At 40.0% G+C, this 15,494-nt stretch overlaps 1 protein-coding gene across 3 annotated transcripts in view; it reads left to right on the top strand.

Annotated features, from left to right (window-relative positions):
* Window positions 1-15,494, top strand: part of GLIS1 (GLIS family zinc finger 1) — a 260,795-nt gene that overhangs the window by 208,905 nt on the left and 36,396 nt on the right. For 2 of the 3 annotated variants that reach the window (XM_042464927.1, XM_042464926.1), the window contains exons 6-7: window positions 2,426-2,536; window positions 5,997-6,129. In XM_042464927.1, the coding sequence (XP_042320861.1) occupies window positions 2,426-2,536; window positions 5,997-6,129 (244 nt within the window). The remainder of the gene's footprint in view (window positions 1-2,425; window positions 2,537-5,996; window positions 6,130-15,494) is intronic. The other variant, XM_042464928.1, reaches the window with a different exon arrangement.

Below are 15,494 nucleotides of genomic sequence, written 5' to 3'. Positions count from 1 at the left end.
ACAGATTATTAGGTTAGGGTTAGGTCTGGGGCTGCACTGAAAGCTGGGTTGAAATCTACCTTTTAAGGAAAAGAAAAGATGGCTCCCTTTCCATTACTGGAAAGATTTACTATTATTGTTTAATTATTTTTAATTGTTTAATTGTATCCAAAAGGAAGGCAAAGCTTTCTATAGAGCACATGGACCAGTGAAAAGCTAAATGTTTTAGTTCTCTTGTTTGACCATCATAAACTTCTGGTATCCTAGCACAGTTACCTACACTGTGCAATTCCAAAAGAATAGAGCAAGATCTCTCATAAGGTTAGAATTGTCAGCAAGATAAGGAATAAAGAAAATGGATAATAAAGTTTATCAATTATACAAGGTAGAGCAAAATGTTTTTCAAATAGATTGGAGCTCATAAACTATATTATTCATTTACAGTTAATTGCTTCTGCTCACCAGGGCCACTGAAATTGTGAACAAGAAATATAAAAATAGTATTTGAAGGCCATTTTTAAAACCAACTCTTAAAACCAAAAGTCATTGGTAACTACCCATTGGAAATTCAACACAGATGGTGCCAACCTGACTTTCCTTGGGAGGGAGTTTCACAAGTGAACTAAGTTAGTGCTACAGAGAAAGCTGTGTCTCACGTACAAGCTAGTCTCTCAAGGTGATGGATCCTTTGTTCAAGATCCCAGATTCCAGGCAGCCTCAGTACAGAAGAAGACTATTTTTCAGATATCCTGACCTCAACTTTTTAAGGCTTTGTAGGTCAAAACTGGCACCTACAATGGAATTTGGAAACAAACTGGAACCCAGTGCAGTTTGCTCAAAACTGGTGACATATGCTGTCTAAAGTGCATATCAAATAAACAGTCTAGCTGCTACATTTTACACTAGCAATGGTACTGGTTTGAGCATTGGATTACAATCTGAAGATGAGGGTTCAGTTCCCCCCTTGACCATGGAAACCTATTGAGTGACCTTGGACAAGTCATACTCAGCCCCAGAGAACCCTATGATAGGTTCACCTTAGGGTCATCATAAGTCAGAAACAACTTGAAGGCACACAATAAAAACAGTCTTTGAACACTTTTCAAGGAAGGCTCCATGTACAATGCATTACAGTACTCTAATCAGTAGGATATAAGTAACAGATCGCTATGGTAAAGTCCACCTTCCCTAGAAGTAATTGCAACTGGTTACCAGTGAAAGCTGGGCAAAGGTATTCTTGGCCACAGCAGTCACCTGAAACTGCAGGAACAACATTGGGTTCAAGATCACTTCCAAACTTTTGATTTATACTTCCCTTCTGGCCCATGAGATTGCCTTTAGGATTGTGCAAACTAATGGATTGGTCTGGGATCCTGTGGTGGTGTAGTGTTTATTTATTTATTTAGAGTACAGTGAGCTCGCACCATATGCGGGCTTGTTATAGGCGGCTTCCAGCTTACGCGGAAGCCGCCAGGAGAGTTGTGCGTGCGCCTATGGTGCACGCATGCGGCTGCACAGCATTCACGAGCCCCATTATATCTAATGGGACTCGAGCATACGCATTTTTGCCTTACGCGGGGGGGGGGGGGGGTCCAGAACGGATCCCCCATGTAAGGCAAGGGCAGACTGTATTTATACCCTGCTCTTCAGCCAAAAGGCTCTCTGAGCGGCTTACAAATTGTTAATTAGACATGTTTGCATGAACCAATGTTTTCTCTGTCTCCGATACAACTAAATGCAGACTTGGAAAAAAATGTGTCCAGTATTCCATTATTGCTGGTTTGTGCTGGATGGACAGACTACATTATGCCATCTGACTTTGGTTTTTAAAACTGTGTTTTTAATTGGCTTTTAAAATTGTTTTTCGGCTTTTAAAAAAAATTAAAAACCTGTTTTACTATCCTTTTTTTCAGTCTTAATAGATAGAACAGCAATTAACAAATACTTTTAAATAATACATCTATGCATGCATGCTGCATAGCTTTTATATACTCTGGACAAAAGAAGTGCCTCAAAATTAGAGAAGAGAATAGATATGTAAAATATTATTTTGTCATTGGTAAGAAGTTCAAGCATGGTGGAATTTTGGAGATCTGGGATAATACTTCTTATTGCTGTTTCATCCAGTTCACCTTATCCCAGAAAAACACATTAAGTATCCAGATGTGTACAGTAGTGCATTGAGCATTTGGACTGAGTTCAGGATGAAAGTGTAGCGTAGTATATCCGCTCTTTGGCAGTTTTGTTAGTATACAGTTACATTTGCTCAACCAGTATTTTTAAACTGAACATGCAACTAGAAACTTTACAATATGTTTACACATCGATAAGAATCCCTGAACATTTTATGTTCTGAACATAATAGTTCATACCTTGAGGGAGATATTTCCAAAGCAGACATCCTTTCCAAGTTACCTTTTTGTCTTCCTTTTCCACATGCTTACAGAAACCATATGCTTGTCAAATTCCTGGGTGCTCCAAACGCTACACTGATCCAAGTTCCCTCCGAAAACATGTGAAAGCTCATTCTGCCAAAGAACAACAGGTGCGTAAGAAGGTAAGACCAACAATATGAAGGGCAGTAGTTACAAGCGAATACTTTCTTAAACTGCTGGTTTGGATGAAGATTCATTTTTCTTTCACAGCTTTTCACTGTCGCGTGACTAATAAATCAGACACTGCACTTTTTTTTAACCTTATACTATACACACACCTTAAGACATATTATTCTGACATTATTTTAGATATAATAAAATTGATCTTCTGATCTAAGCACTCTGCACTGATCAATTGGCATCTGCTCAGATCCTTAGTCCATCTAATGCTATAAACACTTGGCAAGATTGACATGAGAAGCTGAGTTTTATAAAAATCCAAAAGAAGCTGAAACACACACATGCTGTTTTAGATGTCAAATTTGTCTCATTTTTTTAAAAATTGGTTTGATTTTTTAATTCTAAAAAGTTCAAGGTATTTTCATTATTGATTCGTATGTAAATACTGTATCTTAAGCAGAAAATAAACAAAACTGCCTGCATTTTCTGATTTTCCTACATGCTGAAATGGGCCAGGAATGTACTGTGAAATCAATGAGCACAGGGTTGATTTTATTACAGTATTTGTGAATCTCCAGTTTCAGAGAGTTAGGAAACTTTTTCTTTCTTCCTTTTATTGCATGTTATATATCCAGTGAATAGATCATTTCTATCTGTTCATCCATCAAATGTGTGGCTCTGCATTCTTTTTCTGCTGCACATGTGACAACAATGGCCTGGTACAAATGGGCAGGAAGTGCCATCCTGGCGCCGATTCTAGGGTTCAGGAGTGCGCAGCGTCTGCACGCTCCCAAACTCTAGTGCGCAGCGGCACCATCACAGCAGCCTCTTGTCCATATGGGGACCACCATGATGACGCAAGTGCAGTGCAGCGTCCACACGTCACGGCACCATGCTTGCATCATTGACATGCCAATGGCGCAGTCATGGCAGTAACCACACACTGCAAAAAGAACCCTCTTTCAGTGGGTTCTTTTTGCTGTGGAGGGAGGCTGTGCAATTTGGCTGCTGCGGCCTCCCTTGGGATCAAAAATGGGCAGCTCCAGCCCGCCCTTTCGGGGCGGTCTGCCGAGCTCCAATGTTATAAAGCATGGAGTTGCAGTCTTTAAAGTAGTCTAGTCTGTCTCTATAGTAAAGGAAGACTTAGCTCCTTTTAAAAAAATGGTTCATTCGCTATAGGGCTCCTCTAGATGTGCTAGGTGGTTGTGGTATTTATTGCTGTAGTTCTTGGTTTTTTTAAAATAACCAAATGATGTTTGTATAGTCCTGGACAAAATCACTTTATACACTATAACCTTACAATAATAATAATAAATTTTAAAAAGGTAGGATGAGAGCCAGCGTGGTGTTGTGGTTTGAGCATTGGGCTATGACTCTGGAGAGCAGGGTTCGAATCCCTACTCACCCATGAAAATCCATGGGGTGACTTTGCACATCCTCTCTTAGACTCAGAGGATGGTAATGGTAAACCCCCTCTGATGAAAATTGCCAAGAAAACCCTGTAATAGGTTTGCTTAGGGGTGCCATAAGTCAGAAACAACTTTGAAGGCACACAACACAAGCAGAAGTAAATAATACTTTATTGTCTCAAAATTAAAAAGAAACACACTCAGAGGTGGGAATAAACTGTTACCGTTGGTGTTAGGAATTATCAAAAAATAGTCCAGGACAATACAAACATCATTTGGTTGTCAGAGAGGAATTCCGCCCCCCCCCCCTTAAACCATAGGACCAGTTCAGCAAATTATGCCTTAGGAACACTTAAAAGAGGCCTAATGCAGATCCAAGTAACTGCTACAAGCAGTTCCCCAAAAGAATGGAATATGGATGAAAGTGTAGCTGGGGAGATCCGTATATTTGATCTTCCTTGATGCAAAACCATTAAAGTGGAATCAGTAATCAATCAAACTATCTGCCTTCATATGTAAAAACATATAAATCCACCCAACAACTGTCTTAAAGTGTTGCAGAGGAAATATTGTGAAGGAAAACATAGCATTTTCATGTTTTGTTTTGTTTTTTTATTTTAAATCCTGTTTTCTATTCAGGAAATGGGTTTCTTATGTGAAAAAGACTTTTTCTTACACAGAAAAGATGGGTGTTCTGTAATTTTTGTTTTGTTGCAAAAATACTGCCATTTTGCAGAATAAACCCTCCACAAGATGTCAAGACTTCTAAGATATTCAGGTATGGGGAGAATACTGCAGAGAATTTGTTTTCTCTCACAGCAAGAGAGTATTACTGTATTTAATTGTCTTTAGATATGAGGATGAAATAATCAAAGATTTATATCCCTATGCCTCAGGAAGCTAACTTATACTGAGTCACATTGTTGCACCATCTAATTTATTTTTGTCTGTTGGGACTGGTAGGAGCTCTCTAGAGGTTCAAGAAGGATCATCTGTTCCAGCCCTATGTGGATATGCCAGAGGCTGGATTTTGGAATTTGTGTGCAGATGATGTTCTTTTTCTTATGGCTCCTCTCCTTCCAATGTATTGGAATTTCTACCTTTTGTTTCAGCAGTATTGCATCAAGGAGCCCTACAATTCTTTTAACAGAATAAAATAAAGTATTATTTAGTAGTGGTTTAAATCTTTATTAGCTGCAGCTGCTGATTGTGATGCAGAATCTTCAGTCTTTATTTAGAGAGAGAAAGAAAACCTGTAGGACAGAACGTTCAGCTGATTTGCCTCGATCTTTTAGTTTAAAATAACTGAGCCCAGGGGAAGGCAGAATGCAAAACTGTAAACTTCAAAACAATAAGCATTTATTAACGGCCACAGCATCAACTGGTTGTTTTTGTGTAATTCGAGTCTTGTGTTATGACAAAAGTTTGGCAACATCAGCATGTTTGAAAGAGAATTAGAAATGCTTTTCTTTCTTAATTCTTCTCTCCTGCTGTTTTTAATATGATCGACATTGTGGTTTGCAAAGAGCATGCTTTGGACACTTTTGGCAGTGCATTAATTTACATGGAAAACAGCTGACATATCAGCAGTACCTCTTGCACATTACTAACAGCCCGCCATCTTGCCAGCTCTAATCTGATAAGTGCAAACACTTTTCCTCCCCTATCAAATATCTTTCCAGCTATTGCAGTTACAGAAGTGATGCAATCCTTTCAAGAGAAGGAACCAAAGATGCTAGGGGGAAATAATATGTAGCTAAATTACGCCATAAAATTATGACAAACACAAGGGTACATTATGTTTCTGAGAACCAAAATGCTGCTGGTTTTAGATCAGCACACTTCATTTGTGCACTCAAAAAAAACCCAAATGATCTCTAATTAGAAGCACTAAGCACCTAATAGATTTTCAGTTACTCCAGTGCTGGAAACAATGACATTTTGTTTCTTCTTCTATATGTAAGCTATAAGCAAAGGAGCATATGCATCCAATTAGCTGCACTTTAGTTCTGCACTTTGAAATTAAAATCTTTTTGTTATTCTCTCCTTATAGCTACACTCATGCTCTGATGCTGAACAAGACATATTAAGCGAATGCTTAGCCATGCAGCAGCTTCACCCTTCTTCACAACACATTTTGGATGGGAAGCGTGGGCGATCAATGGGCCAACATGACCTAATAACAGGTGGGAGTATTTCTTACAAATAAGATATGGGATATGCCATGAGAAGCCCAGTCGTAAGTCCCCAGCCAGTCACAAATTTCATCAGGTAGATCTGAACGAGATCACTATCTCTTGGTCCATCATATTTCAGAATGCTAAGCTCCTTAAACAAAGAATGAGGTATGGCAAATGCAGACATGAAACTTAAGATTTTAAAATGGCATACTGTATTCAAAATAAGGCTAAGAGCATTCACTAGTTACCCTGCACTGTTATAGGTAGTATACATCAGTATTTGAAAAGTCTAATCAGAAATAATTTTGTCAGTAGCCTTCTTTTAAGTTCTTGATGCAGGCAACATGTTTATGTCGATTTCCCCCATGATACAGGTTATTTATTCACATTTGAACCACAGAGTAGGCATCAAGCAGATTGTGTTGAAAAAACAGGCATTTGCCATATTTACTATGAATAGATTCTCCATACATCTTCAGCCACCCAGGTACAGAATAGGGCTTTTCATTATTTATGCCATACATTTTGCTAAAGTTAAAGTGGGAGCCATAGGAAAACTTTGGAATGCTACTCTATCATGAGGTAAAGGTTTGGAACCTTAGGGGCTCAACAGCAAGCAATATATGGATGCTGTGCAGCACTTGCGTCATGGACGTGTGCCCTTGTAGGCGGGGCCGCGCAGTCATGACGGTGCTCATACGTACTAGGGTTCGGGAGTGTGTGGTTGCTGCGCGCTCCTGATCCCTAGTATCGGTGGCGGCACACCACTTTTGGCCCGTGTGTACCAGGCCATACTTTTGGAATCCCAAGAAGCGGCCATTTGTGTTATTTTTCTTAGAGGGGTTCCATACAAAAGAGGTACCTGTGTTTTTCACTGCTGTCACACTTCCACATTTTGGCAACATGGCAAGGAGAGAAAAGGTAGAGTATATCTAAAAATGACTTGCACAATGGATACACATTCTGTTTATAAGAAGAAAGTGCTCTGGGAAGACTCCCCAGTATGATAATCAGCTTGCAAACAATATAACCTGTTTTGAAGAGCCAATTGATTATTATTCATTTTATTTATTTATTAAAATATTTAGGTCCTGCCCTCTGTCCAGAGAGCTCAAGGCAGTGTGTATTCTGACAAATTTAAAAGTGTGAGTAATAAAAATGATTATAAAAGGCAATAAAAATATTAAACAATTTAACAAATTAAAAAGAAAGATTGAAATGGCTAAAAATAGTTTTTAAAAGTTCAAAATCATGTCCATGCAAGGGTTTGTATAAGCCCAATTAGGCCCAAAAAGCTTTAGTAAATAACCATGTTTCACATGGCATCTGAACAGCAGCAATGTTGGTACTACTCCAAGGGGAGAGTGTTCAATAACGGAAGTGTCACATCAAAGAAGGCCCTCTTTTGTGTCCTCCCCTGGCATATTGCCCTAAATGATGTGGCACAGAGGAGGGCACCTCTAACATACTTAAACTTGGGCAGCTATATATTTGGAGAGGTATCAAGTACTAAGGTCCACATCTGTTTAAATATTTAAATTTCATTACCATCACCATGAATTCAGACTGGAAGTGTATTGGCAACCAGTGCAATTCCTTTAAAACAAGTGTTATCTTGTTTTTATATGAAGTTCGAGTCAACAGTCTGTATTTTTCCCTAGCTGCAGCTTCTGAGTTGTCTTCAAGGGCAGCCCCATGTAGAGCATGTTGCAGTAGTCTAATAAGGAAGTTACTAGTGTATGGGCTAGTGCAGCTAAGTTCTTTGTGTCCAGAAAAGGCTGTAGCTGGTGGACCAGTCAAAGCTAGCCCCAAACAATAAGGGATCATTCCCACTGGCAGTTTGAATTGCTTCTTGATTTTCCTTTGCTCCATTTTAAAAAGCAACTCAAAAAGATCCCTAGTTCTCACTATTAAAAGGGTTTTTTTCCTTACCCCAGTGTGATCGCTTTTTTTTTGCCATGATTGTCTATCTCACTGGCAACTCCACTTCAGAATCCCCTGTCAATCATCTGACATTAGAGGCAGCCTGGATAGCCTGTCTTGGAAATTGGGGGGGGGAGGCTGAGAGAGTGTGACCGGAGGCTGAGAGAGTGTGAGGGGGGAAGAGGAAGAAGGAGGCAGTAGAAGGATGAAGGAGGAAGGATCAGGGACCCTGTAGGAGAAGGAAGAGAGGGAGGGGGGAGGTTCTGGGAGGGAAAGGCAAACAGAGGACTCTGCAGGAAAAGGAAGAGAGGCAAGAAGGCTGGGGCTGGGGGAGGGAGTGGAGAGGAGGAGGAGGATGGAGAAAAGGCCGGGGGACCCAGAGGGAGGAGGAGGACAGGGAACACTTTTTTAATAAAAATTAATCACACTGTGCAAGTAGTTGCTTGACCAATCTATTGATTTTTCAATTTATTCTTTTTTGGAGAGAATAAATAACTCAAGAAGGCAGCACTGACATCTCTGGGGAAGGATGGGACACACACACCCTTCTGCCATTTGTCCCTGCCCTCTGAAAGAATCAGTTCTGATCTGGCGTTCCCATTCATGGGACATGCATCTGAATCAGTTCTTTTGGGGGAAACCTCAAAAAAAGTACTACCAAAAAACCCCAGGCTTTTTGCATTTGCTCCGTATTTCTCCCACTGGAATCGATCAAATGAGGATTGGGATCGATTTCCAGTGGAAACTAGGGGCATATAGCTCAAATCAGGATTTCAAGCTTTTCATAGTGGGAATGACCCCTCAGACTGCTTTGTCACACTAGGGGGCAAACAGGATTTAAATGAGAGTTAAACTAAAGAAAACCAGGAAATGCCTGATGTTTATCACATGACATTTCTTGGTTTTCTCTAGTTTAACTCTCGTTTAAATCCTGTTTGCCCCCTAGTGTGATAAAGCAGAGAATCATAAATTCCACTTGAGTTCCTAGTAACAAATGATGGATACAAGAGTACTCCCAAGCTATGCACCTGCTCCTTTAGGTAGAGTGCCCACATAGGACAGGATAGTTATGGTCCTTCTCCCCATCAGTTATTATCAGGGAGAGGGGTAATACATGAATAGGCTGTAAAAACCTGGGGAGTGTGATGGACCTGCACAAAATGAAAATGCTATCATTGTTGCTGAGGTGTCTGTCTAATTCATTCATTCTGAACAAATTCTATTGCTTTGTTTTCATCACTTTCCATGTTAGTTAAATTTGTTTTGAGATGCACCACCCTGGTGGCTTTTATTAAACAATATTGCATTATTAAATCACTTTGATATGCATCTTTTAGGGCCTCATTATAAAATAAGATAGTGTCTTGATTTCTTTCCCTTTTGCATGATATACAGGCAGAGTTTCTTGTCTCAAATCATCATCATCGTTATTGTTATGATTATTTGTAGCACTTTTCAGAGGCGTAGGCTACCGGAGAGGGATTCCTGTCCCTAAGAGGTTACAGTTAAATGGCTACAGAAGGATAGATAACAGAGAGGAATGGGGAGGAAAAAAGGAGTAACAAAGGAAACGGGCAAGGATGGCTATATACAAATGGAGTTACATGTGCTTAGGGTTGATTTATTTAAGGGAAAGGATTAAGGGGTTAAGTAAAATGATTCAACTATACAAAGCTAATCATTCATAAGTAATTAGCCAGAACCTTGTGGATGGGTACAGGAAGATTAGGGGTGGGATGCCAGACCAGCAGCAGATGTATAAGATAGAACACAAAGTGCTAAATATGTTATTTTCCCAATTTAGTTATTAGAACCAACAGGTAGGTCTCAAGCAGTGGTAGAATTCCATTTGGAAGGTTACTTTAGTAATTTTTTTGTGGACCAAAACTGCTGTGCAGTGTACAGGCTTCAAAAATAATGTGCAGTCAGATATTCTGTATAATGCTTCCCTTTATTCCACTTGAAAATACTTGTTTATGTTGGGTTGTTTTCTCAAAGAAACCACACCGTTAAGGTACAGAGTGCTGTGCCATTGGGATTACTTGGATTACCAAGAACCTTTCCCCCAAACTAAGGCAACAGCATGTGTTAAATATGTCAAGGATGAAAACTAACACAGAGAGATGAATCATTTTTCAAGTCTCCTGTCCCTTGTGCTAAACTTCAGAGCTAGCCAGTGCTTCAGCCATAATCAAAGAATATCGGTGCCGGGGGGCGGGGGGGCGGGAGCTCTCTGTAATCATAATACATGGACCTTACAATTCTGTGTTGTTGAAGTTATTGATGTAGTTGTACTTTAGAATTGTGTCACTGAAACCTCAAGTGTTTATGAAAACGCTTTAAGAACATAAGATGAGCCCTGCAGGATAAAAATGGGTGTGTGTCAAGTCAATGACCAGCTATTGAAGCTTCTGGGAAACCAACAAGCAGAGGAAGAAAGGCAACAGCCTCAATTTCTTTTTCATTATGGCAATTGCTTTATGCTTGCCTCCCCACACTTGACACCCTCCAGATGTTTTGAACTACAGCACCCATCAGTTCCAGCCAGTATGTCAAGTGTTCAGAGACAGTGGAAGGTGTATCCGAAACGATCTGGAGGGCAGGTGGTTGGGGGAGGCTTCTGTATATAGAATGTACCTAACAGCTCTGTCTGATGCCATCTTGATTTTCAAGATGCGAGTTTAGATTGAACTTTCTCAGATCCTGCCAGTTAACTTTCATTCCAATTGTATATGCCACTCATTCTAGCAGATCCAAGTTTAATAGGAGGGATTCTAACATTTCCCAGTGTTGGGAAAACACAGCAGATGAGAGGTCACTTTGCTATGAACACCTTGGGACACAATTCATTTTACTATGGATCTAAAAGAGACTTTTCTTTCAAAGAATCCAAAACCTCTTGTGTCACCATTGACTGGATAAACAGCCATTTTTTAAATTGTTATTTGTTTACTTTTTTTAATATAAAATTTTTATTGTATAAAACAGACATTGAAGACATACATCCATAAATGATAGTTCATACATATAATAGAAAATCGTAAGCCATATACGCTAAACCAATAGAAAATCGTAAGCCATATACGCTAAACCAATAAACAAGTAATGCAAATGCTTACATAGAATGCAGAACAAACAAAAAACAACAAAACCCAAAACCCACCCCCATCTTCTATCCTACACCTATCACCTAACACATTATACTAAACCAACATTTAACAATTTAACAACACCAACAAATTGACTTCCTTCCTACCAGTCAAAACCTTAATGTTAGAATTTGGCTATCCATTACTGTTCCTCTACTAAAGTTAGTTGCTTAAAAGAGAATACACTTTAGGCTTATATATCCCTGTCTTCAGTAATGGACTGGATGAGAGCAAACAAGTTGAAACTTAATCCAGACAAGACAGAGGTGCTCCTGGTCAGTCGGAAGGCAGATCAGGGAATAGGGATCCAGCCTGTGTTAGATGGGGTCACACTCCCCCTGAAGACACAGGTTCGCAGTTTGGGGGTAATCTTGGACTCAGCTTTAAACTTGGAGGCCCATGTCTCTGCTGTGACCAGGAGTGCTTTCGCACATTTAAAACTTGTGCGCAACTGCGCCTGTTCCTTGAGAAGCCAGATCTGGCCACGGTGGTACATGTCTTGGTTACATCCCGTTTGGACTACTGTAATGGGCTCTACATAGGACTGCCTTTGAAAAGTGTTTGGAAAATTCAACTGGTTCAAAGAGCTGCTGCCAGGCTGTTAACAGGCGCCGATTACAGAGCCCATACAACTCCCCTGTTGAAACAGCTTCATTGGCTGCCAGTTCATTCCCGGGCACAATTCAAGGTACTGGTTATATCCTACAAAGCCCTACATGGCTCAGATCCACATTATTTGGCAGACCATTTCTCCTGGTATGAACCTGCCCGGACTCTGAGATCCTCTGGAGAAGCCCTTCTCTCCATCCCAACACCTTCACAAACACGTTTGGTGGGGACACGAGAGAGGGCCTTCTCAGTGGCTGCCCCTAGACTCTGGAACTCCCTGCCCAGGGAGATAAGAACGGCTCCCTCCTTGATGGCTTTCCGACGGCAGGTGAAGACCTACCTGTTCAAACAGGCATTTAAGGAATCACTATAAGAACAGGCAGGAATGTTGGACTAGTTTAATCATGTCATTTATCTATTTATTTTTAAAATGTTTTAATTGTACTTTTTGTTTGTTTGTTTGTTTTTTAATTGCTGTGAAGCCACTCTGAGTCCCAGTCCTGGACTGGGACTAATCTATTTTAGATTATATATTGCGATTTTGCCCCATTCTTTTTCAAAGAAAACTATTACTTTTTTCCAACTGTCCAATGACTTGTTTTCATACTCATTCCTCAAGGCTTGAGTCAAGATATCCATGCCCATACCCTTGTATAATTTTAATAATCAATCTTCAATAGATGGGATTAACTCGTTCTTTCATCTTTGAGCGAAACAAACCCTTGCCAGGGAGATCATATAAAATATTGCCTTTTCGTCCTCTTTTTAAATTTCCTCATCCAATATCCCTAATAAATATAACTCTGGTTTTAAAATTAGCTTTGTGCCCATTATATAATTAATCGAATCGTTAATCATTCCCCAAAAGCTTTTATTTGTTTACTTTTTGATAGAATTGGGTGAAATTTGCTCTTTCTTGCAAAAGTAGACATTTCTAAATGAATGATATCTCCTAATTGTCAAATCAATTTAGGGGGCTTGTCCTGGGAACAGTGGCTTTATGAAGAATGCTTCTAATTACCTTTTCACAATTTGTTTATACATAGAGGCATACAGTCCCCTTCTGAGTGGATAAAGCTCATTAAATTTTATACAGATAGGTGTAGGAGTTTTATGCAAGTTGGGAAGGATTCACATACACACACATTTGGTTTTATAGGTAGTTCGTATGAAAATGCTGACATGTAGGGAAGTAGCTGCAAATTTTTGGAATCACAGGGCAGGGATCAGTGAGTTATGGTGTATGAAAAAGAGATTTAGGGTTGATTTTTTTATTGTTGGTGTTCCGCTAAAAATTAGCAGAAAGTCAGAGGAAAATATCCTTGATAATGAAACTCTGTTGAGAAAATGGGTGACACTATATTGAGAGTATTTTTTTAAAAGAATGTTCATACTGTAGTGCTTGTACAATGTAATGTAGTATAAAGTGTAAAAATGTGTTTAAAATGTATGCTCCTATTTTGGGGGCACTTGCTGTGTTTTTTCTTCTGTGTTATACCTTTATTGGCCAACCAAAATTCACAGGTAACAAAATTTTAACTCCATTACAGTAATTTTATTACTTATCTTCTGTTGCCCTTTGCCTTCACATGGCCAAGAAGAGGAGTGGCCTTTGTCTCCATTGAGATCCCTCCAGAACAACTGAACTACAACAGAAACAACATCTGATACAAAATGTAGGCCTGTGATTGTACCATTGTTACTTTTCTCCTCCTATATGAGTTTTTAAACATCTTTTGCCTGATGAAAAAGCTGGTGGAGCTTCAAAAGCTTGCATGATGTAATATATGCATTTTGGTTAGCCAATAAAAGTATCACTTTTTTGTGGATTTTGGACATTGTGGAGAAGTACTTGACACAACAATAAAGCACTTAGAGAGCACCAGTACTCTGCAATTTCAGGTTGAATTCTTGCAGAGATGCTAGAGCTATTAGTCACTGAGTGACATCCCTTCTTCTACTTACCCACTGCCTGGCATCCTGTTTTTATGGAGAGTTCATGGTGATGGTATCATTTTTTATCTGAACATCTGCCTTTTGCAAAATGATCTGAAACTTTAAAAAAAGCCAATTAGTTTTGAACCACTTTTGGAAAGGCCCACATTACTTCAGAAGAGGTCCAAATTTCTTTCAAATGACTTACTTCAGTTTGGGATGTGTCCAAAAAGGTATTACTCCCTCACCTCAGTGTCTAACAATCCATGGGCCATAATGACTCCTGTTGTGAGATGGATGGTTCAGGAACTCCTAGGCAAGGTAGCATAATGTAGAAGCCTTTTGTTTCTATTTCCTCTATCTCTGTATTTTCTGGAATAGTCTCCCCCATTCCAAATTTCCCCCACCATTTCCCCCCCAGTTATTTGGCAAAGCCCTAAAAAGCCTTTATCCCAGATGGTCCGTGATGCTAGTTTAGTAACAGATGTTAGTGCTAAAGGTTAAACCATTTAGATTTTGATGGATGACATGTATTTGTAAGCTGAAGTGCTTAATGTGTTAAGAACCCCAAGGCACCCACTCCTAAGCTGTGATGCATAGCAGAAGAACAGGATTTCTATTGCTTATGTACAGCACATTGATAATCGTTTCTCATTTGTGTATACAATGGGGTCTGAAACAACTGATTTACACCCAAGGAGACAAAAATCTCAAACTGCATTACAGTGATCTTCCTGAGGACAGACAAATAGTAGCTTGCGCAGAATACAACGTAAGGACTTTTTCTCAGAAAGCTGGCAGTCATTTAATTCTCTAAAATGGCTGTATTTTGAAGATCAGTTAGTGATGAGAAGATGTAAGCAGCAGCAACAAAAGCCTCAATGTGCAGTGGTATTGTGTAACATTTTGAGAAGCTTGTTCATCACTCTTAGGGCAGACTGGAACCTTATGAGGAAAAATCTTAGCTCTTCTGAGATGTGAATGAGACATTAATTTGTGCACAGATTGAATGCAGAATATAGCAACATCATGCCTGCAGATTTCAGTCAGACTTGCTGGATCTTTTCTAGTTCTTTTGTAGCTGCCCTTCCCATTTCCAATCTCCTTATTTCTTGACTGCAGTCATCATTGTGATCAATATTTGATCTTAAGTATGGGAATTCTTTAACTGTTTCCATTTCCTCATTGTCTAGATTGAATGTATCTCTTCTGTAGTCATAATTTTTATTTTCTTTATGTTCAGCATTTGATGAACTACCAAGGAATAATGAGACCAGGCAAGGAAGTTGGGTTAATCAAGGGCCACTTTACTGACCTAATTAATGACATTTATCAAATCCTGGAAGACCAAAAGGGGGGAGCGACCTAATGTGGGATCAGCTGGGGCCAGGTGTCATTCCCTGACTACCTTCCCAGCGTTCCCTTGGGCGAAACACCTGCCCCCGTTGGGAAGTTCATTTGACTGGATTGCCCCCTGGCCAGACCTCTGGTGGAAGGCAAACCCAGGCTCCCCCACCCAAACCATATAACTTGAGAAGTGGGGGCAAAACCACAGGTCCGCCTCGAGGGTCAACTTCTCCACCTCCTGGCTGTGGGAGCCCAACCAAGGTTGTGCCAGAGCTCTACTTACACCACAAGGGGATGCCCCCAAGAACACTCACAGGGTGTCGGGCCAACCTTAAGATGCCTCTGCCCCTGCCCCTCATGTGGCATCATGGTGCCATGCACCACCTGCTGGGGCCCCTGGCCTCATCC

The sequence above is a fragment of the Sceloporus undulatus genome, chromosome 4 (genome assembly GCF_019175285.1).
Source record: "Sceloporus undulatus isolate JIND9_A2432 ecotype Alabama chromosome 4, SceUnd_v1.1, whole genome shotgun sequence".
Taxonomy (NCBI): Eukaryota; Metazoa; Chordata; class Lepidosauria; order Squamata; family Phrynosomatidae; genus Sceloporus; species Sceloporus undulatus.
Note: the sequence above shows the minus strand (reverse complement) of the source record. Positions and strands in the feature narration are given on the sequence as shown.